General features: G+C 46.5%; 1 protein-coding gene across 2 annotated transcripts; it reads left to right on the top strand.

The window, feature by feature from the left end:
• The first annotated feature begins 53 nt into the window (after positions 1-53).
• Positions 54-23,874, top strand: DYNLL1 (dynein light chain LC8-type 1). Of its 2 annotated transcripts, none has more exons than XM_029221034.1 (3): positions 54-103; positions 21,286-21,423; positions 22,953-23,874. In XM_029221034.1, the coding sequence occupies exons 2-3, from the start codon at positions 21,292-21,294 to the stop codon at positions 23,088-23,090; spliced, it is 270 nt and encodes an 89-aa protein (XP_029076867.1). In that variant the 5' UTR covers positions 54-103; positions 21,286-21,291; the 3' UTR covers positions 23,091-23,874. The 2 variants fall into 2 exon arrangements, with proteins under 2 accessions (XP_029076867.1, XP_029076857.1); XM_029221024.1 differs by lacking the exon at positions 54-103 and adding an exon at positions 20,924-21,071.
• The last annotated feature ends 185 nt before the right edge of the window (positions 23,875-24,059 follow it).

Genomic DNA, 24,059 nt, shown 5'->3' with positions numbered 1-24,059 from the left:
ACGACTGCGCGTGCGCTTGCGCCCCCTGTAGGTGCAAAGGGGGTCGGGGGGCGACAACCGGGAGAGAGCTTGGAGTCAGGCGATTTGGAGTCAGTTCCCCAAGGCAAGTCACTCGCCAGCTGCGTCGACTTGGGCAAGTTACTCAGGCTCCCCGGGCCTCAGTTTTCTCCCTCTGTAGCGCTGCCTACCTCACAGGTTTTTGTGAACATTTGCTGAGGTGAAACGGGTGTAGCGCTCAGGGTGGGCCCCGCGGGCCGTCACTCCGCGTGCAGGGCGCCGCAGGGAGTCGGCCAGGGCCTCAGGCTGACGCCGCAGCGGACTGAAGGAGTCCTCGACTGCCTCAGGTCTGTAGCCCTCTGGGCCACCCTGTCCCTGTTTTGCAGTTGCTTAGAACTAAGGGTGTTAGGTGGATTAAAATGGGTGTAAGAGACCTGAGATGGGCTCCATAGCTGGACTTGAAATTTATCGGAGACAAGGAGGGAGTAAAAGAATCATTACTGGGAATTCCCTGGCGCGCGCTTCCACTGTAGGGGCACGGGTTCTATCCCTGGTCGGGGAACTAAGATCCTGCAAGCCGCGCGGCGTGGGCAAAAAAAAAAAAAAAAAAAAAAAAAGGATCATAACTGTAGCGACTGTCACTATAGAGTGCTTCCCGCGAACTGTGCTTTTAATCCTCACGCAGTATGGAGAGATTCCAATATTACAGGTGAGAAAACGGAGGTATCATAATTGGGTCAGAATTAGAAACCAGAGCCATGCTTCCAGCCTATGCGCTGGGTCCTTCAGAAGCTCGGGAGCTCAGGTAGACTCCCACCTTGGAACGTTTCCACACTTACATTCCATTGAATGCATTTACATTCAGGGCAGAGCATTGAACCTGGGGACGTTACAAGAATGAGGTCTTGCATCTAGAGTCTTAATCTAAAAAGATTTTTCATGTTAAACATGAAACCCCTGGGGCTTCCCTGGTGGCGCAGTGGTTAAGAATCCGCCTGCCAGTGCAGGGGACATGGGTTCGAGCCCTGGTCCGGGAAGATCCCACATGCCGTGGAGCAACTAAGCCCGTGCGCCTGCGCTCTAGAGCCCGCGAGCACATCTACTGAAGCCCGCGTGCACCTCAACGAAGAGTAGCCCCCGCTCTCTGCAACTAGAGAAAGCCCACACGCGCAGCGATGAAGACCCAACGCAGCCAAAAATAAATAAATAAAATTAATAAATTTATTAAAAAAAAAGAAACCTCTGTGGATTGATGGATGGGTAGATGCATGAGAAAGCAAATACAGTAGAACATTAACTAGATGGTGGGTTAACTAGTAGAACTAGTAGAATCTAGATGGTGGGTGTATTCAGTGTGTTCACTGTACCATTCTTTCAACCTTTCTGTATATTTGAAAACTTTCATAATAAAATGTTGGGGGGAGTTATGAAACAAAAACAAACTCTGTTAGTGCTAGCAATAGCAAGAGAATAAAACCAAATATTTAATTTGTAAATTTATTTATTTATTTATTGGCTGCGTTAGGTCTTCGTTGCTGCTTGCCGGCTTTTCTAGTGGCGAGCAGGGGCAACTCTTCATTGCAGTGTGCCGGCTTCACATCGTGGTGACTTCTCTTGTTTTAGAGCGCGGGCTTCACTAGTTGTGGCACACAAGGCTCAGTATTTGTGGCTCAGGTGCTCTGGAGCGCAGTCTCAGTAGTTGTGCACGGGCTTAGTTGCTCCGCGGCATGTGGGATCTTCCCAGACCAGGGATCCAACCTGTGTCCCCTGCATTGGCAGGTAGATTCCTAAACACTGCGCCACCAGGGAAGTTCCCTGATTTCTATATTTTTATTTGTGCTTTTCTGTGTTTATGAAATTATCTGTAATTAGCATGTACTACTTTCATAATTGGAATAAAAAAATAAATTATTTCTAAAATAAAACAATCAGAACCATCTGTTGTATTCTGGATTATGTAAAACTTCTAGTTGTTCTTTCCTGGCCTTCAGAAAGCAAGCAGGAAAGAGCCCTGGCCAGAGTATATAGGAGCTTATGTATCCTAAAGGCATCCTAAAGTCCAGATGCCTCCTCATTTGGGGAGGTGCTTAGGTGTACTAACACCACCCTCTGAGTCCTACCACTCCTACGTGATTGTTGCCTGGAATGTGCTGATGGAGGCAGTTGGGTAGTCTCCTAGGGAGAGAGAGGTGGAGTCAGCTAAGTGACCTAACAGAACTCTAGGTGTAAATAGTAATGATTCAACTCGTCTGGTGCAAAGTCTTGCAGCTTGTGATCACCAAAGAAGTTCATATGTAGCCTAGAAAATGTGCCCAGATCTGGGGATGTGACAAGTACAGCCTTTCTGGATTAGGAGGAAGGCAGCTAAATTGCTAGGAGGCATCATCCAGGGAACCCCAAAGGTGGATTTTGTTTCTGTGAGCCCAGGTACTAACCTTTGCAAGTTAGAACCCAGATGAAGCCCAAATTATGACGTAATGCTAAAGAGGCCCATGGACTCCATTCTCTACTAAGGCCACAGATGCTAAGGAGGGACACCCTTTTGAGCTTTTGCCCATCTGGTTATTCAATATCATCAAGTGCATGCTATAATTTAGGCCCTGGTTGCATGCAGTAATACCATTCTGTCCTCAAGGTGTTACATTCAAGTTGTTATTCAAACAGTCAATTTAGAGCACAGTTGTGATAAGGGTAAACTGCTGTGAGCCACCTAATACAGTTTTAGAGATTATATAAGGGAGGCTTCCAGGAGGAGATATTTAGGTTGAGCCCTGAGGGACCAGTAGGAGTTAACTGTAGGGAAGGAGAAGGCTTTTCAGACAAAAAGGACAGCATGAGCAATTGCTCAGATCATGAGATTATGGCAGACCAGGGGCGAACCCCACCTCCCTACAATATGGCTGGGGCAAAGAGTTCATGTAGGAAAATGGAGGGCAAAGGAGCTAGGGCCGGGGCCTCCAAGGCCTAGTAGACTGTATTATGGAGTTTGGACTCTACTGAGGGCAGTGAGTAGCCATTTAAGGGTTTTAAGGAGTTATGTTGGGATGAGACCTTCTCAGAAGGAAGTGGCAGCTGACTGGACGGGAGATAACGAGTAGGGGAGGAGACTGAGAGCTAATTTGAATGGAGGGTAGCTGCAGGATAGTAGGGAAAGGAAAGGGAGTCAGGGAGAGATGTGGCAGCAGCTGCCATTATAGGGAAACTTGGGGAAAGAGGAGAGATAATTAAAGGGTCAGTGTAGGAAGTATTGCTGTGTAATCGCTGTGTAAGCCCCCTCCTGTGACTTCATTAAAAAATCTGCATTATCGGGCTTCCCTGGTGGCGCAGTAGTTGAGAGTCCGCCTGCCGATGCAGGGGATGCGGGTTCGTGCCCCGGTCTGGGAAGATCCCACATGCCGCGGAGCGGCTGGGCCCGTGAGCCATGGCCGCTGAGCCTGCGCGTCCGGAGCCTGTGCTCCGCAACGGGAGAGGCCACAGCAGTGAGAGGCCCGCGTACCGCAAAAAAAAAAAAAAAAAAAAAAAAAATCTGCATTATACATTCATGATTTTAGAGTTGGATTCATATTGTTCCGGGAAGATATGACAGTGTGCTCAGATTAGCCCAAAGGTGAGTATAGGTAAGAACAGGGATAGCCTTGGGTGGCCTATTGACTAGCAGGTTACATGGGGAAGTAACGTGGGATTGGGTGCAGGGAGACACCAATGGGGAGACCACTGCCGTCATCCAAGCAAGAGATGCCAGTGGTCTGATGTAAGGTGATAGAGATAGATGCTAAGGAGATGAGATATTCCAAGGACAAAAATTATAGGACTTGGAGATAGATTGGTCGTGGGAGCTGAGGAAGGAGGAGGAGTCCAGGTTGATTGCCAGGTTTCTGGCTTGGGGTACTGGCTAGGCAGTGGTATCGTTCTGAGACAGGGAATAAAGCAGAAGGAACTGATCTGCAAGAGGATGAACAACGATGAGTTCAGATACGTGTGGAGGAGGTAGGAAGGAAGGATAAGAAGTGTGATGGCTCTAGGCTCTATGTGCCCTCTCCGAGAACAGAATTCCAGGTGCATGACCAGGTGATGGTGGATGGACATTGGAGTCCTCTGATACATGGGATAGGCCTGCCCTTCCCACAGGGTGGGGCTTTCACTTAAGCTGTATGGGAGCTCAATAAAGTTCATCATTCCTAATATGATGATAAGAATGGCACCAGTGGGATTGTCTTCAGATTGAAAAGAAGGCTTTGGCCTTGGCAGACTGTGAAGAGTTAACGCATTTCCCACAGCAAGCCGTTTACTCCCTACTAGGGAGTAGGGCAGTGCCCAGTAAAAAATAATAATAAAGCAGCACTGGGGATAAAACATTCTACGAACCTGCCCATCTGGTTTCCTCCCTTTCCCTATGACATCAGTCCCCTCTGGCATCCAAGCAAAATGTTTTCTTCTCTGCCAGCCTCAGTCATGAGCTTCTCCCAGACCTTGGCCCTTGGGAGCAGTGGGCAGAAGAGGAAGTGATGGGGGAGTAAACCATCGGTGGGAAAATGAGTCATCTCAGAGAAACTGGTCCAGGCTGGCAGAGAAGGCTTGGGCTGAGTCGCTGTGGAATGTGTTTCTGGCCACTGTACCCTAGGAGCTTTCTGTCATTTTTTGCCACTTTATTTGTGCTATGGAGTAAAATGAAACATTCTGGAGAGCTACATAATTAAGAACTGAGCTGTGCAGGAGAGGAAGGGGACAAAGCAGCAGCAGAACTAGGAGATCTGGAGAGAGTATGGAAGGGGGTGCAGAGAGTTTTAGGGAAGCAAGTGCCATGTGTAGGTGGATGAGAAGAGGAGAAAGATGGGAAAGATAATTCAAGAAGAGTTGCAGTACATTGTGACTATTTGGTGTTTTCTTAAGAGACTGCAGAAAATCGGTAACATTTTCAATTATTTTGGGGTAATGAACTGATGTTTCTTTGGGTTTTTTGGGATTTTTTTTTTGTGGTACGCGGGCCTCTCACTGCTGTGGCCTCTCCCATTGCGGAGCACAGGCTCCGGACGCGCAGGCTCAGCGGCCATGACTCACGGGCCCAGCCGCTCCGCGCCATGTGGGATCTTCCCGGACCGGGGCACGAACCTGCGTCCCCTGCATCGGCAGGCGGACTCTCAACCACTGCGCCACCAGGGAAGCCCTGATGTTTCTTTGAATGTGGCCAGACAAGTAGGAACACGAGGGTCTGGTTTCATATGAGGTACATCTAAAGCAGTAAGCGTGCTGAATCTGTAGCAGCCTCATTGCTTCATTTTTGCCAACTTGCTGTATTCTGAGATGGAGGCCTCAAATAGCTTGTCATGTCAGGGCTGCTTTTTCTCGGATCCATGGGCTGCAGGGGTCAGTGAAGCACACTGCCTCCCCTCCCAACCCCCCCCACGACCCCGCCGAGTTGTGAAAGTTGTAAAGTTGGATGCAAAATATTGCATGTGAGCAGGATAGTCTTGATTCTGGAAGAATATTCATGCAGTGCTATCCAATAGAATTTGCATGATGATAGAAACGTTCTCTATCTGAGTGCAATATGGTAACCCCATGTGGCTACATGTAGCTCTTAAGCACTTGAAACGTGGCTGCTACAGCTGAGAAACCGAACTTTTAATTGTATTTAACTGTAATTAATTTTGATTTTAATAAGCAAATGTGGCTAGTGGCTACCATACAGGACAGTGCAGTTTATCATTTTCAAAGGTCTGTAAACCTATACCCCCCAAACTCCCCCCCAGAAAAGTTAAGAACCACTAGGGCCAATCCCTTTATAGCCCTGTTGTGTTGGCACATAGTAAGTGTTTAATAAACACCTGTTAATTTTTTAACTAATACTTAAAGAAGAGTTGCTCTAGCTCCAGAAAAAGGGAGCTGAAGTACAAAATGACAAATGGTCTTCTCAGTTTCACCAAGTTTTATTTTCTAAGCCCTAAGTTCCTTACCCTCTACCCAAAACTTTTCCCTAAACATCTTCCACTCTGTCACATACCTTGGAAACTTATTTTATGGCACAGCGAACCAGAAGCACAAGCAAAGGGTGGAAGGGGTGTGAAAAGATTAACAACAGTGCTGATAATGTTTTTTGATGCAGCAAGATGATGCACTGATTTAATGGAATCCTAAAGCTTTGTACTCAATCTTGTACTAAGCAGATTTTTAATGAACTGCATCGATATAATTAGGTAACAGCACCTCAAAAGTAAACACATTCATTAAAGGTAAAAACAAATATGGGAAGTACCTGCAGATTTTATAAAAGTAAAAAACAAAACAAAAACAAAAAAAAAACCCCAACCTTCCAAGCTGTACCTCCCCCTGTGCTAACATGTGCACAGTAGCTAAATTTCCTTCTGTCTGGCTGAGGCTGGCTCTCCCCCTCAGCCAGCACATGTGCAGGGCTTCTGTGAATGTCACATTGACAAACGTTCCCTGGAGCTAGGCAGCTGGGGACCAGTTTCTTTTGTTATTCCCTCCTTCTCGTGGGCTGCCAGTTTTTCTTGTCATGGCACACTCCTTGACAGTGCCTGCAGGAGACTAGGGTTTTTTCCCTCATGGAACACTCTGACCCCAGCTCTAAAAGCCCAGGCTTGTGTATGTGGCATCTGGGACTTTGGTGGTTTTCCCCACTCCTTGCCCACTTGACATTTGTTCATTCATTCCACCGGCTATTTACTGAGCTGCAGAATAGCCTGGCTCTGTGCTGGGCGCCAGGGACACAAGAGTTATCAAGACCCCCACTGTTAAAAAAAAAAAAAAAAGACCCCCACTGTTCACAGACAAAGGGACAATGGCAATGGGTGCTCCTGCAGCTCTTAACCCAGAGCTGAATGGGGTGTTCAGGGAAGACTTCCTGGAGGGAGTGGCTTCTGAGCTGAGTGAGACCTGATGTACCAGCTGGTGTTAACCAGGTGCATGAGGAGAGAAGAAAAGCATTCCAGGCAGAAGGAAAAGCATGTGCAAAGAAAGCTGGGACGACTTCTGTCGCTTTGGGGAAGCTACCCAGCTCAGCACAGTTAGGTGGGGCTGAGGAGTGTTCTTTCTTTCTCACTCTACAGCCGCCAGTGATTTAGGATGAGAAGCCCTCATGTAAATCAGAGCCTGGCTGGGTTAGATTATACATGTAAATCCTAAGTATTTCAGCTGCTCATACAAATGTTTATTGTATATCCCTGACTAGGATGATTGTAAAGGGGATGAGATAGACTGGAGGGAGGGGAGAACCTGAGGGGAATATAGTCTCACAGTCTCCTAGGGGAGCTGTGCAAAGCGAAAGGGTACTTGTTTGGAAGCCAGAGGGAAAGCAGAAGAGAACCAAGCAGAAATCCAGCGATCCCTCCTGGGCCTGAGGAAGAAGGGCCGCAGGGGGTGCTGTATTCAAAATGCTAGGATGTTTATTAATAACTATAATTCCCTAAGGAACTGGAAGCACCCTCAAGGTCCACCCAGAGGGGACTTGCTACATGGGAAACGTGCAGTTCTGAATACCATGCAGATGTGAAATAGAGCAAGTCCCTATACGTAGTTATGAAAAGATGTGCGAGTTATTTATGGAATGCCTACTGTTGGCACTGTGCTAGATGCTAGGGTGCCAGAGGTGGAGGGAACAGTGTCTGCCTCCCAGAGAGAACCCCATCTGCATCCCTTTATCTTGGCCTTTGTGATTTGCCTCCACCAGTCTCTCCCTCATCTCCCATTACTCCCAGATTGCCAACTTCTCCAGGATCTGCTGTGTCTGAAAGCCTGTACCAAGTGTTGCAGGGGCTAGTTCTTCTCCTTGGAACATTGATTTCTCCACCTCTGCCTCCCCAGTCTTTAGCCTGACCAAACCCTCCTTGGCCTTCATGTCCGTGACTTAGTAAGTTGGTGTTCAGTGATGCCAAGACCTGTGTGACCCCAGCCTAGAGCTTTCCTCCCACTTTGTACCTTGGAAAGGCCTAGGTGTCCCCTACTGCTCCTTTCATTCCCTCAGTATTTTTGCCAGTTGATTTGTCTAAGCACATTCTAGAATCTTTTTATTAAGTTCTATATGGCATCTTCTAGTTTTTTTCATTGGAATGGTGTTATATCTATAAATTTACATGGTTAAAATTTTTCCATTCTTGCTGTATTTGGCCCTCCCACCCAGAAGTTTGGTATCACTTTCTATTTATTCACATCTTTTTTCTTCTTTTCTCCTATTTGTGGCTTATAATTTTTATATTTCTTGAAATCTAAATCTGTAGCACTGTGCTGATACCCAGGGAATACCTGCAGTATCTTTTTTTGACACCACCTCTGACACCAAATGTGTCGTTTTTCCACACCAGTTCTCCAATTTTCCAACGCCAACTCTGTGTCCAACAATTCACAACTACCCAGAGTTAGTGCAGACCCCCACAGGTTAAGGGCTTAGTCCCATAAGACTTACCCTCAGTTCAGATAAGATTTACCCTCAGTTCAGATGCCATCTGAAAATGGGGTTACCAGTCTACCCACACTTCTTCCAGGCTGACTATAAATTTGGGGTTCCTATAAACTGTTTATCCCCCAAAATTCATATGTTGGAACCTAACCACCAATGTGATCATATTAAGAGGTGAGGCTTTGGGGAGATAATTAGGTCATGAATAGGATTAGGGTCCTTATAGAAGAGGCCTCAGAGAGCTCCCTCACCCCCTCTACCATGTGAGGACACAGAGAGAAGGTGGCCATCTATGAACCAGGAAGTGAGCCCTCACCTGAACCTGCCCATGCTGGCACTCTGATCTTGGACTTCCAGTCTCCAGAACTGTGAGAACTAAATGTCTATTGTTTATAAGCCACCCAGTCTATATAATATTCTGTAACAGCATCCTGAACAGACTAAGACAGGAGTCATGAGCATGGAGGTGTTATTCAAAGCCTTGAAAATGGAAACTATGAGAAGTGGTCCAAAGACTGAGGCCCGGAACACTTCTTCCTTTAGAGGCCAGGGAGAAGAGGTGGAGCAAGTAGATGAAGCTGAGGAGGAGCAGCCAATGAGCCGGGAGAAGAGGGAGAGTCCTGGGGATACTGGAAGCCAAGCGAAGAATGAGCTTCAGAGAGGAGGAGAGCAACTGTGACAAGTACATCAATGAAGGACGCTGAGAACTGGCCACTGGATTTAGCAGCGTGGTGGTCACTGGTAACCTTGATAAGCTGTTTTGGTGGAACGGACTGGAGAGTGAATGGGAAGTGTCTTAGTCTGTTCAGGCTCCTACAACAAAATACCATGTGCATCTCATTCAGTGTCCACTTCCTCTACACACAAAATGTAAACTCCATGAGGACAGGAGCCAGGTCTGAGTTTCTCCCTTTCATGTCCCTAGTGCCTAGATGGGGGCCTTGTACCAAGCAGGTGCTCAATAAGTATCTCTTGAAATAATGAACAAGTGACTAAGACACAGGGCAGGAACTCTCAGTGTTTATCCTCTAATTGGCCAAAGCACTTAGGCAAGAAAAAAATAAGTAATGGAGCTTCTCTTGGCAGGTGCTGAGGGAGGTACATCTCTGTACCCAGCACCTAGCTCGGGGCCTGGCGCACAGTGAAAGCTCAGAGAATGTTGCTAGCTGAGTAAGCATTACCTCTTATATCTGCACGTACTCCTCGCATTGGTGGTGATCTCATCAAGTCCCATGGCTTTAAGTGTCATCTGTAATCTGATGACTCCCCAAATTATAGGTCTAACCTGGACCTCTTCCCAGAACTCATATATCCAACTGCATATTTGACATTTCTACTTGGAATGTCTAATAGGCATCTCAAACTAACATAGCCAAAACAACTTTTTGTTACTCTTTTGGCCAGCCTTCCCTATCTCAATCCATTCTTCTCATTGTTCAGGCCACAAGTCTTGGAGTCATACTTAACTCCTCTCTTTCCCCCACACCCTGCATTCAATTAATCAGCAAATCTGTCAGCTCCACCTCCAGAATATATCCAGAATCCAACCGCCTCTCATCCTACCTTTGCTGTTACTGTCCTGGTCCAAGCCACCATCACCTCTCACCTGGACTGTTGCAGTAGCCTCTTCCTGGCCTCTCTGCTCCCACTGGCTTCCCCACACTCTATCCTCCACCCAATAGCCAGGTCATCAAGTCTTGGCTCAAATGGCACCTTCTCAGAGAGACCTGCCTGGAAACCTCTATTTAAGACAAGATCTCTCACTCTGTCCCCTTTGGTTCCCTTAGTCTATTTTTATCCATTGAACTTAGCAGGGTCAGACATATTTTTGCTTACTTATTATCTTTATTCTCTTGTTAGAATGTAAGTCCCATGAAGAAGGGATTTTGCCAGTTTTGTTCTCTTGTGGATCCCTAATAGGGTTCTGATCACCAATTACAGTGAAGTTTCCCTCACACCAACAAGCAATTCTCTGGACACCAGCTGGGTGTCCTACAATTCAACTCAGTTCTGATACCATCTACCTGGAGATGACATCAGATTCCACTGTCAAGGGTTCAGTCCTACAAGACTGCCCCCTCCCCCAACTTCAGAAGCCAGTTGCAAGCCCAGGTTGTTACCTGTACTTTTGACCAACTGACTATAAGTCAGAGGTGCCCACGACCCCCTCCTTAAGTTCAATTAATTTGCTAGAGCAACTCACAGAACTCAGAGAAACATTTTACTTACTAAATCACTGTTTGTTTGTTTGTTTGTTTTAAACATCTTTATTGGAGTATAATTGCTTTAAATCACTGGTTTATTATGAAAGGCTGTAACTCAGGAACAGCCAGATGGTAGAGACACAAGGTATGGGGAAAGGGTGGGGAGCTTCCATGTCTTCTGCAGCGCACCGCCCTTCCTGAACCTCCATGTGTTTACCAACCTGGAAGCTCTCTGAACACCGTCCTTTTGGGTTTTTATGGAGGCTTTATTACATAGGCATGGTTGATTAAATCATTGGTCATTGGTAATTGAACTCACTCTCCAGCCCCTCTTCCCACCTCAGGGGCCAGAGGTGGGACTGAAAATTCTAAGCCTTTAATCTCATGGTTGGCTCCACTGACAACCAGCCCCACCTTAGGTGCTTTCCAAAAGTCAGCTCATCAGCAGAAACCCAGTTGTGGTGGGAAGGGGCTTGTTATGAATAACAAAACACTCATTTCACCTTTATAGCTCTGAAGTGATTTCAGGAACTGAGGACAAGAGACCAAATGTTATAACAAAAGATGATCCCATTGCTCATGTTATATTTATATATAACAAGATATATATATATATATAAAAATATGTTTATAATATATATTTCTTATCATAAATTGTAATGTCACAATCCCCAGCACGCAGAACAGTGACTGACATCTGGTTCTCTCTCAGCAATCATGAATGAAGGTCTGAATGAACTCTTGAGTTCTGGAGAGTCAGGTTTTCTTCCAGTCAGTGCCTAAGAATGGAGATGCTGGAAATTAGATACCAACTGCTTGTTCCTTTGTCTGGGGCCCTAGAATAATTGAGATTTAACTTGGGGCCACTTTGCATATAATTAAAGAGTGACAGCAAGGTCACTTAGTGAGTCAGAGGGGGCTCCTAGAGCAGACTCCAGTCCTGCCTCCTAGTCTATGCAGGAGGGAACTTGTTCTGTAATTGTTGGACATCCCATCCCTTTGTCTGTAAGTAAGCCCGCCTGCCCTGTGGTCCTTACGCAGGGGTGTGAATCTGGGATCTGTGGCATTCAGACTCATCCTAGATTATTTATTTATTTATTTTTTGGCCACACCGCTTGGTTTGTAGGATCTTAATCCCTCGACTAGGGATTGAACCCGTGTCCTCAGCAGTGAGACCGCTGAGTCCTAACCACTGGACTGCCAGGGAAGTCCCATCCTAGATTTATTTAGGGCACTGGTTCTCAACTAGGGGGCAATTTCACCCTCCAGCGGACATTTGACACTGTCTGCAGACTCTTATTTATTTATTTATCTTTGGCTGTGGGCTCTAAGTTCCCTGACCAGTGATTGAGCCCAGGCCCTCCGCAGTGAAAGTACAGAGTCCTAACCACTGGACTGCTAGGGAATTCCCTGTCTGGAGACACTTTTGGTTAATAACTGGGTGTGCGGTGCAATTGGCATCCAGTGGGTAGAGGCCAGGGATGCTGTTAAACATCGTTCAATGCACAGAACAGTCCCCCAGCAGAAAACTTTCTGGTCCAAAACGTTGGTTCTGAGGTTGAAGAATCCTGGTTTAGGGTACCATTAATGATAATTGGTAGCCAGCATCATTGACCTTTGCCATGTGCCAAGTCCTATACCACCTACTTTATATGCACCATCTCAATCTCCAAATTGTCCTTGAGAAACAAGGACTATTACAATCCCCATTCTACAGGTGAGGAAACTGAGGCTCAGAGAGGTAGAGTCACTTACCTAAGGTCAGACACCTTAGTAGGGGCAAGGTAAGGCTGCACACCCAGGTCCGCCTGGCTTCAAAGTCTGTGCTTTTAGCCTCTTCTCTGGGTTTTCTGCTTACTGATTGGGAGCTGAGGGGGGCCCACTAGGCCTCTCTGGACGTGCCTGAATTTATCTGCTGCACCCCCGGACAGGGGGCTGAGCAATCAGGCTTCGGAGGTATCTGTCCATTCAGGCGAAGCTTGGCTATGGGCCAGAGGGAAGCTTTTTCTTCCCTGAGTTGTCCCAGTCTGTCTGGCCTCACTCTCCCTGCACTGCAGTACAGTACTTGGCTCCACAACTCAGTTCCCCTGCCAGCCTCAGGCTAGTGCCAGCCCTTCTCCATGGGAAGAAAGCTTCTAGATTCAGACCTAGGCCTTGCACACTCTCCCACTGAGCCTCTCCTTTCTGTACAGGAGTTCTTGAATCAACCCTGGGGACTGCAAGGTCACATTCCTCACACTTCCTTTCAGGTAAGGGAGGGCTGGAGCTGCTAGGTTGGTGACAGAACTCATGGTCCAAGAAAGTGCTTGAGGTCCCAGAAAATCTTGGAAAGTGATTGCCGGACAGGGCTGGGAACAGTGCAGTCCTGGGCCAGTGGCAGGGTGCAGGCTGTGGCTTTTTCTATCTTGTTTTGGGACCTCCAGTCCCTGCAAGAAATCCCTCAGTGTGCTTGTGAACAAATCCAAAGGGCTTTCTGAGGGCCCTGGGAAAGTATGATGGCTAAAGTACAAAGAATTTGTTCAGGGAAGATCAAGACAGCCAAGGACAAATCTGGGGTCAAATTTGAGAGGAAACAACTCTGAATCAGTTTGAAAAATCCATTCTTTCTTCAGTCCATCTATCCATCCATTCATCTATCCATCCATTCATCCATCCATCCAACATATATTTAGGGAGCTCCCACCAGGAGCCACAGATGCTGAGAGTCTCCGGGGACACACATCATCTCCCTTTGTCTGGGGAGGTGAGGCAGCTCAGAGGTTTCATCGACCACGTAAGTCTGTACAGTCAGACAGAGGAGGGTTCAAATTCCAGCCTTGTCATTCCTAGCAATGTGACTTTAGGCAAGGGACCTCACCTCTCCGCACCTCATTTTTCCTCATCTATGTAATGGAGAGATCAACAGCTCTTAACGTCCACCTTATAGAGTTGTGAGAAGTCAAGGAAATAATGTGTCCCAAATGCTTAGCACATAGTAAGTTCTCAGTACATAACAGCAGTAGCTACCATCTTTTGGACCTTGGCTAGGTCTTTGTTTTTTTTTTTTTTGGGCTGTACCACGCGGCATGCAGGATCTTAGTTCCCCGACCAGGGATCGAACCCGTACCCCCTGCAGTGGAAGCATGGAGTCTTAACCACTGGACCACGAGGGAAGTCCCTGGCTAGGTCTTTAGATGCATTATTTAATATAAACCTTGCCACCACCCTACAATGAAGGTATTATCTCCATTTAAAAATCAGGAACCTATACCTCTGAGAGGCTAACTCGTAGGAGGGCACACAACTTGGGTTTTTCCCAAGTCTGTCTCATTCCAAAGCCTATGATTTCAGAAGCTTTGCCTCCCTCTCATGATGATTTCCAGTAATAAGAATAGAAAATGCATGTTTTCAGGCTCAGAAGGGTTCTCAAGAAAACTTAGCAGCTAGGAGTGGAATATAGTGAGTTGCCCAGACATGTGATGCTACAGAACCCAATTGATGGGCCAATTCAGTGGGACCTGGTGAGGGAATCTTGCATTCATTCCAAGAGTATAGGTTATTCTAGAGCAATTGTTCTTTATCCTCCTTGGGTTCTGAATCCCTCTGTGCCTCTGATGAAAGGTATAGATCCTCTCCCTGGAAAAATGCCTGTGAGCACAGCACACATCTTGTGCATAATTCCTGGGGACTTGTAAAACCTTCGCAATCCATCCACCGGACCCCCTTTAAGAGCCCTCCGCTAGGGCAGCGTTTCCCAAGTGTGGGACACATATCACTGGCAGGGTCCCAGATCAGTTTAGCAATATGAGGGCAAAATGTTTTATATTATAATATTTGTTTATATTTTATGGTTACCTTCTATTTATGGTAAATGAGACTAGTTTTCTGTTTATGGTAATAATATAACTTTGCCTTTTAAAAATGCTTATTAAAAATAGGGAGTTTAATTAAAGAAAAATATTGAAGAAATAATAGTAGAGGTAGGGTGCAGGTATGGCAAAAACCATGAGGACGATTTGGGAAATGTCTCTGGGATTTCTCCTTGGTGGAGTCATGGTGGGTTTACTTTAGCATCATCTGAATTTCCAGAGGACCCTGGAAATGACTTATTTTGGGGCTCTCTACGTTGATTGCATGGTTCTGATCCACCAAAAATGCTGTTGAGTCTCCACTTTCTTACCTTCCCATGGAATTCCCCTAGTGCCTATGATGAGCTGAACCCTCCCTGCTGCCAATCAAAACTACACCAGATACTGTCCTCATGCAGATCTAAGTGCAAGCATTTTGGTGCCATACCCATTCATTTATTCAGCAAACACCATGTGCCAAGTAGCAAGCATAGGCCATGATCCATTCACACCCAGAAAGTGTGAAATCCCCAGCACCCAAGGGTAAAGCCAACTTGTCTGAGGTGATGGAAAGAGCACTAGATTTGGAGTCAAACAGACCAGGATCTTAGATATCTGGTTCCATAGCCACACAGCTTGCAGAATCTTAGTTCCCCAACTAGGGATTGAACCCATGCCCTCGGCAGTGAGAGCTCGGAATCCTAACCACTAGACCACCAGGGAATTCCATGACATCACTTCTGATACTGTGTTTGTTTGTTTGTTTGTTTTTCTAACACCAAATACTTATTTTTCCACATCAATTCTCCAACATCCACTGGGTGTCCAACAATTCAGTTCTGACGCTGACTCCCAGAGTTAGCACAGACCCACAGGCTAAAGGCACAGACCCACAAGACTGCAAATGGGGTGCCCACGTTACCCTCACCATGCCCAGCTGACTATAACTTTGGGTTCCCACAACCACTTCCTCAGGCTTGATAATTCTCTAGAATGACTCACAGAACTTAGAAAAGTACTCTACTTACTATTACAGATTTATTATAAAGGATGCAACTCAGGAACAGCCAAATAGAGGAGATGCATAAGGCAAAAGGTATTGGGGGGTGGGGGGATGCAGAGTTTCAATGTCCTCTCAGGGTGCACCACCTGCACAGCACTTTATAGTTTTGGAGTTGTTATGGAGAATTTGTTACATGGGCATGGCCACTGGGGATTGAACTCAATCTCCAGCCCCTTTCCCCTCCCAGGAGGTCAGGAGATGGGGAAGGTAGGGGAAGGGGACATGGGTAGGAATAGGGGGCTGAAAGTTTCAACCCTCTAATCATATGGTGTTTCCTCTGATGACCAGCTATCTAGATATCTGAAACTATCTGTATATCTGAAGGCATCTTGCCTCCCTCCCCACAAAGAGTCACCTCGTTACCTAAACTCCAGCGTAGTTGATAGAGACTCATTATGATAACAAAAGATTCTCTTATAACTCAAATAATTTCAAGGGTTTAAGAGCTCTGTGCCTGGATCTTTGGACAAAGACCAAATACATATATATATGTTCTATTATACTTCTTTGAGTCTGTCTTCTGATTACAAAAAGAGAGTATTCAGCTGAATAAAAGGTTGCCAACTGGAGGCCCATAGGCCATATCTAGACTGCACTGTGTTTTAAGAAATGAATTTGTGACCAACATTAAAATGATGATATTTCCCATAAAAATAATTCAGATTTCTGGTCTCTCTTGAAAATCAGATGATTTTAGCAACACTGGGTCAACAATCCCAAATGGCAACATCTGCCTGGGCACCTTTTAAAGGGCTTTTCTAGGGACTTCCCTGGTGGTGCAGTGGTTAAGAATCCACCTGCCAATGCACGGGACACGGGTTCAAGCCCTGGTCCGGGAAGATCCCACATGCCATGGAGCAACTAAGCCTGTGCGACACAACTACTGAGCCTGCACTCTAGAGCCCGTGAGCCACAACTACTGAGCCCACATGCCACAACTACTGACTCCCGCGCCTATAGCCCGTGCTCTGCAACAGAGAAGCCACCGCAATGAGAAGCCCGCACACTGCAACGAAGAGTAGCCCCCGCTCGCCACAACTAGAGGAAGGCTGCGTGCAGCAACGAAGACCCAACGCAGCCCAAAATAAATACTTTTTTTTAAAAAAGGGCTTTTCTATTTGCCACAGTCCCCTCCACTCCCTATTGTACCACCTACCTCACCTCACTCATTAATGTTACCTGCTGGGCTCCTGTACTTCTAAAGCCCTTTCAAACCCCCAAACCCATGATATTGGAAAGATTAGGTTGCTGTTGACTAGAAACTCCTTGAGGATGGGGCTGTAACTGACTCTGGGTATATATTTCAAGCATCCAAATCCTGAACAGACATTTCATTTACAACTAGCAGATATTTATTACCTGCCTCACTGTGCGATAAGCAGGAAGTGAGAAATGATTCTGCAAAAATAAGTGGTAACAGAATGAAAAAGGCCGTTGGTTCCTAGAAATAATATCCCCAAAATGTCTCTTGGGGTTAAACACAGGCCAGAAAATCATGAGTTTCTTTTATTTTTTTAATATTTATTATTTATTTGGCTGCGTCAGGTCTTAGTTGCCGCGTGCAGGATCTTTGTTGGGGCATGCGTGATCTTTAGTTGCAGCACACGGGATCTTTTAGTTGCGGCATGTGGGCTCTCGTTCCCCGACCAGGGATCGAACCCAGGCCCCCTGCACTAGGAACACGAAGTCTTTATTATTTTAATTAATTAATTTATTTATTTATGGCTGTGTTAGGTCTTCGTTGCTGCACGCAGGCTTTCTTTAGTTGCGGTGAGCAGGGGCTGCTCTTTGTTGTGGTGCACGGGCTTCTCATTGCAGTGGCTTCTCTTGTCGCGGAGCACGGGCTCTAGGCGTGTGGGCTTCAGTAGTTGTGGCACTGGGCTCAGTACTTATGGTTCACAGGCTCTAGAGCGCAGGCTCAGTAGTTGTGTCGCACGGGCTTAGTTGCTCTGCGGCATGTGGGATCTTCCTGGACCAGGGCTCGAACCTGTGTTCCCTGCATTGGCAGGTGGATTCTTTTTTTTTTTTTTTTTTTTAAAGGCAGGTGGATTCTTAACCACTGCGCCACCAGGGAAGACTGGGAACACGAAGTCTTAACCACTGGACCACTAGGGAAGTCCCAGCATGAGTTTCTGATAGTGCTCTTACTTCACTTTTTAAATATTTATTTATTTATTTATGGCTGCGTTGTGTCTTCGTTGCTGCGCGCAGGCTTTCTCTAGTTGCGACTAGTGGGGGCTACCCTTCGCTGCGGTGTGTGGGCTTCTCATTGCGGTGGCTTCTCTTTGTTGCGGAGCATGGGCTCTAGGCTCGCGGGCTCAGTAGTTGTGGCGCAGGGGCTTAGTTGTTCCATGGCATGTGGGATCTTCCCAGACCAGGGATCGAACCCATGTCCCCTGCATTGGTAGATGGATTCTTAACCACTGCGCCAGCAGGGAAGTCCCACTTTTTTTTAAAAAAAATTATTTATTTATTTATGCTGTGCCCGGTCTTAGTTTCTGTGTGTGGGATCTTCGTTGTGGCATGTGGACTTCTTGGTTGCCGCATGCATGCGGGACCTAGTTTCCCGATCAGGTATAAAACCTAGGCGCCCTGCATTGGGAGCGTGGAGTCTTACCCACTGGACCACCAGGGAAGTCCCTCTTCCTTCACTTTTAAAGAAAATAATTAGGGTCAAGAGCTGGTTGAGATGAGCAGCAAACACAGAAGATGCTCGGGAAGGCAGGTGCTACAAATGGAGAAAAACCTACAGGCATTTATCGAGCAAAATCCTCTTATTTGTTAGAAAACCTTAACATCATCCCGTCCCAAACTCCTTTTCTTCAAAGTTATTAATAAGAAAAAGGCACACTGTCTCCTCAGCTAAATGTATTAAAGTAATATTGAAGTTAAGAGAATGGACTTTAGGGTCATCCAGACCTGGAATTTTTTCCTTTATTAACAGCTTGACCTTGTGAAAGTCAATTTCCTAATCTGTAAACTGGGGACATAAGACCTGGAATTCTTAATTCAATGCATATCTAAGTCAGTGCATGCTATGTGGCAGATGCTGGATTCGATGATGAAGATGCAGCAGTGATGAAGACAGGCAGGGACAAGTAGACAATAACTGAGCAAATAAATACATGAGATAATTCATGTGAATTTATTCTGAAGGAGTAAATGAGGCAAGTACAATGGAGGAAATAAAAAAGTTACTTCAGTAGAGAGTAACTGAAGTGTGGTGGTAGGGGGTAAGTAGAGATGATTCTTTAGGGAAGGAGGCATCTGAGCTCAAATCTAAATGAGCAGAAGTTATGCCAGGAGGGAGATGGGAGGAAAGGGGTCCCAGGCACAGCTGTTGTGAGGAGCAACTGAGTAAATGCCAAGCACTTGGTGATAGGCAACCACTCAATACACAGCTGCTGTTCTTATGACCTCATCCCCTTTAACGACTCTCAGCTCCTTCTGTTCAAACAAGGAGAAGCTGGCCAAGCCATAGATCAGAGGGTTTAAAACTATATACACTACCAAATGTAAGGTAGATAGCTAGTGGGAAGCAGCCGCATAGCACAGGGATATCAGCTCGGTGCTTTGTGACCGCCTGGAGGGGTGGGATAGGGAGGGTGGGAGAGAGGGAGATGCAAGAGGGAAGGGATATGGGAACATATGTATATGTATAACTGATTTACTTGGTTATAAAGCAGAAACTAACACACCATTGTAAAGCAATTATACCCCAATAAAGATGTTAAAAAACTATATACATATGAAAAGTAAAGGCCCCCAAGGGAGATTCAGGTTCTGGCATCATCGTTAGATTCCATAGTTCTGAATCATGCATCCAAGTCAGCAAGTCAGGTAGAAGCACTAACCCAGACTCACTCCTGTTGCCAATACAACTTCTTCCCCAACAGCGACTCTGTGTAGAACTACTTTAACTCCTCCAACCCATAATCCCACCACTGGAAACCTGAAACTGGGAAAAGTCTCTTAATTTGATTTAATTGATATGCATATGTTGTACCGGAGTTTCTCATTATTCCCAGCTGGTTTCTCTTTGGCATTGTGTGCCTCTGATCAAATTGTAAGGGGCTCTGGATTAATGAGAGTGGGTGGTCAAGTAGAAACAGGCAGAAATGTAAACAGAAAGCTTCTGGTTACATGATTAAACTGATAACTTGTTTATGCAAGTTCAAAAACACATTTTAGGTATTTAAGGGTTGGTTGTTCAAAACCTTGCCATGACTCTTGGGACAGTTCCATAAATTGACAGCCATCGGTAAGATTCTTCCAACCCTTACTATGTGCCACAAGTTGTGCTGAGAACTTCAAATGCACTAGTTTATTTAATACTCCCAGCATGCCTATGAAGTGGTTTCCTTTTATATTTAATCCCTTTACAGATTAGAAAACTGAGGTTCAAACAGCTAGTAAAATGACAGGGCTAGGATTTAAATATTTAAATCCAGATCTGATCCTGCTCCCCAAGTCCTTGCTTTTTTATCCACTTAGTGGTTAGTCTCCCTAAACCAGAGGAAATACCTCTAAGGGATGCCATTCTATTCATTAGGGCACCTCCGCCCTAGAGGTAAATCCCCACCAAGAAACTCCCACACAGGAAAGACTGCCTCATCTGAGCAAGAAGCCCCACCCTGGACACACACCACCGGGATCAACACTCCCAAATCCACCCGGAGGGCTCCCCACCCCCTTAAATGAGGTCTGCATTGCCCAGCAGGGAGACCCCACTCTTGGGGATAATCTCTTAATTCATAAGGAAACCCTCTCCCATTTCTGAGGACCTCTGACACCCGCACTCCCATAGTTCAGAGGAGGTCCGGCTGAATAATTTGCATGGCCCAATGCAATATGAAAATGTGGCGTCCCTTGTATTAAAAAAAAAATACGAATTTCAACAATGAGACAGCAGAGCATTAAACCAAATCCTGGGGCTCCTCTTCTGCGACTGCACGGAGCACTTGCCCACGAAGCCAGCCCTGCTTAAGAGATACCCTTCTAGTGAAGCGATTGGCTACCTCAGTCAGAAAGGGTAAATCCTTCCGACCTGGGATGGGAGGAAGGGACGTGGGATACCCAACTTCCAAAGACAATACTTATTCGAGAACACACTCTGGGACAACCTCCGTAAATTTGGAATCACTTCTCTTCACCTGGGCGGAAGCTTCCTTCGCACCTCTCTAGCCGCTGGGCGGTCCTCGCGACCCCACCCCAGCACCGCCTTCGGGGTGTTTGGGCTCATCTCGTGCGGCCCATTGCCGGGGCAACCGACGCCGAGAGCGGTGCATTTTGGTCTGCAACAAAATGCAGGAGAAAGATCCTGAGGGAACCATTGAGTCCATGGGCCAATGGGAGAGTTCTGGGGGCTGTGTCAAGCCAATAGGGACGTTCGGTGGGGGGCGGGGCCGGCGGGAGCAGGGCGGGGCTTAGGTACTAGGCGGCGGCGGGTGGCGTGGGGCTCCATAGATGCGCCACGGCTTTAGTAGGGACCGTTCGTCTCGACCGGTCTGAGCCTCGCCAGCCCCTCCCCCAGGAGACCGTTGCAGTCGGCCAGCCCCTGCTCTTTGGTGAGAGACTCGGGGGGGTTCCACTATCTGGCTTCGTCCCCTGCCGGACTTATCCCGCCGTTCGGTCCGCGCGGCCCGCGCTTCCTTAGAAGTGGGGTGGGGGGGTCGTCCCGGGGTGGCGTGGGGCGGGCGGAGCGGGCCGGGGAAGCTGGCGCCTCGCAGGCGCAGCCCATACCCCAACTCCTCACGCTTTGCCCGGGCCTCGCCCCCCCAGGTAACCATGTGTGACCGAAAGGCCGTGATCAAAAATGCCGATATGTCGGAGGAGATGCAACAGGACTCGGTGGAGTGTGCTACTCAGGCATTGGAGAAGTATAATATAGAGAAGGACATTGCGGCCCATATCAAGAAGGTGAGGACAGGGCGCGGGCGTGGGGTTTCGGGCAGTTTGCGCTCAGCTGGGGCGAGTCACAACTTAGTTCCTTCTCCTCGATCCTGCGTCCCCCGAGCAATGGCAGAGATACTTGGGGGGCACGCAAAGTAGCGCGGGTGTAGAGGTTTCCAGAAAAGGACGCAAATGAATTTTGCGCTTCTCTTGAAGATCGGCCCCTCAGCGTTCGAAGTTTTTTTTTTTTTAATTACCCAGCTCCACGGGGAAAGCGCCACCTAGTAACGGTTTCTAGGATCAGGCAGCAGCGGTTCCACCCCTTCTGCATGATTGCTGCGCCCAGGATCCATCTGGGTGCTCGAGAGGGGGGTAGCTGCGTGGGTGTTTCCAGCAGGGCCGAAGGGAGATCTTGCCAGCCTTCAGTGGGGAGTTAGTCGGCAGTTGAGGGAAAGTGGGTGGTAGTGAGGGCTGGGTACTAGGTTGGGGGATTGGTAAATGGCAGTCTGTAGAAAGCTGGCAGGCCTGCCAACTTCTCGAGCTATGTTTTCTAGAAGGGAAGGAAGCTGGCAGCCTAAGCCGTGGGAGGGTTCTAGTCGAGAATGAGAAGATGAAAGACTTCGGATGGAGCAGAAATAAATACCTTTTTGACAGAGGCAGCAGCAGTGCGTTGGTCTAGTTTGTAAGAATTTTATTCCCCTTAATCTAAAAGACATTCTTGCTGTGTACAATACAATAGTAGCCAAATTTTGCCAAACTCACCAGAGACTTGTAGTACTTTCATAGAGAAGGACTAGCTTTGGCCCCTGCCTAGAGCTACCCAGTGAAACCTAGAGCCTCTGGGGGTGGGGAAAATAGGGAAAAGTTGTTACTGCAGTTTGCTCTCCTTGAGGACCAGGTGGTAGATTAGCACTGTTAGGATAGATGTGGGAAGAAGGGCTATTGACAGAAAGATAAAATTTGCCCAGGTAGCTGTCAGGTTCTGCTTCCAGCATTCTTTTTAAAGGGACAGTGGAGTGCCAAGTGTCTTGTCCGTTTAAATTTTGATCCACAGTGGTTTAGAAGCTCATTGAGGCTTTGTTCTTTCGGAAGTCTTTTGTTTCAATAATACTGAAATGAGTTATAGTGGGGGTATTTTGGGCTAAATATTTACTATTTTCTTGGCTTTTGTAGGTGCATGTCGTACAATAGGAGGATAGTTTAGTTCTGTTTAAAAACTAGAGGATAAACTAGAACTGATGTCACCTGCTGTTAATGAATAAGAATATTCTAGAAGTTATGAAGGTGTAATTGCCATGATAACAAAGCGCTCTGTCTCTGAGGTTGCCCTTTCTGACTTTTACCTCCCCAGCCCCCATTCCCAGCTTAGCTCAGATTGCAAGTGTGTTTGCATTAATGCACCATGTAGGCGATTTGGAGCTGAGGAACATTCTTTCATTCTAAGAATTTGCAGATGCTGACGTTCCTTCTTTCTGCTCTGCTTATCAAGGAGGCAAACTCTGACCTCTGGTTTAGCACTGAAATTCTGTGTTCTTTTTCTCCTCCCCTTCCCCCAGGAGTTTGACAAGAAATACAACCCCACCTGGCACTGCATCGTGGGGAGGAACTTCGGTAGTTATGTGACACATGAAACCAAACACTTCATCTACTTCTACCTGGGCCAAGTGGCCATTCTCCTGTTCAAATCTGGTTAAAAGCATGGACTGTGCCACACCCAGTGATCCATCCAAAAACAAGGACTGCAGCCTAAATTCCAAACACCAGAGACTGATATCTTCAGCCTTGCCTAAGGGAACACCTCGATCTTTATTGTGTTGTTTTGTACAGGGCATTCTCTGTACTAGGTTGTTGTGGTTATAAAGCAATTAGCAAAACAGCTTACATTTGTATTTATTTTCTATTCCATACCTCTCTGTCCCATGTTTTTTCTCTTCAAAATCCATTCCTTTAAAGAAATAAATGTGTTGGAGAAGTGTGCGTTAATAACGATTTGTTCAAATAATCTAGGGTTGAAGATGGCCTATTGTTTGATCTTGGGTAGTTTGGTGGGGGTGATTCCTTGAAGTTTCTGTGGGATATAATAGACTAGCCTATTCAACGCTCTTGAGTTTCATTCTTGCCCATCCTGCTACTGTTATGCATGGAAGAATACTACTCAGAAGTGCATGTTAAGAAATGCATGGCAGAGAAACTACTGAATTAACTCTTATTCCTAATCTGATGCTTTCCTTAAATGCTCATTTTGTTAAAAGATACTGCTATAGAGTGTTCTGGGCCTTAGGCCTCAAGTGGTGATGAATGTATAGTAGTTCCATGGTTGTAAAATGGAAATAAGCTAATAAGAAAGTTGGGCTCTAGACTAATTTCCCCTCCCCTGCCTTGGCCAAAGTATATTCTGAAGATTAAAGGTGGTCTTAAAAGGGAAATCTTTTGAGGCAGCCCTCCATGTGATTCTAATAAAGTCTGCAGGAATTTAAACTTATAAGCCTGCTGTGCTGTGCTTTAACTAGCTGTGTTCACATGTGAATTGAAGCTTTCACTAAAAGACCCAATTAAAACTGGATAAGTAAACTTCATTAACGGTTTCCTGCTATCAGTTTTAGGAAGACATCTTTTCTATGAATAAAAGCGAATACGGCAGACTTGGCTTTTGTAGATAGGAA

Source organism: Monodon monoceros, unplaced genomic scaffold (assembly GCF_005190385.1).
Source record: "Monodon monoceros isolate NGI ecotype Baffin Bay Population unplaced genomic scaffold, NGI_Narwhal_1 Super_Scaffold_1, whole genome shotgun sequence".
NCBI classification, from domain to species: Eukaryota; Metazoa; Chordata; class Mammalia; order Artiodactyla; family Monodontidae; genus Monodon; species Monodon monoceros.
The sequence above is the reverse complement of the archived record's forward strand: the minus strand, read 5'-3'. Positions and strand labels throughout refer to the sequence as shown.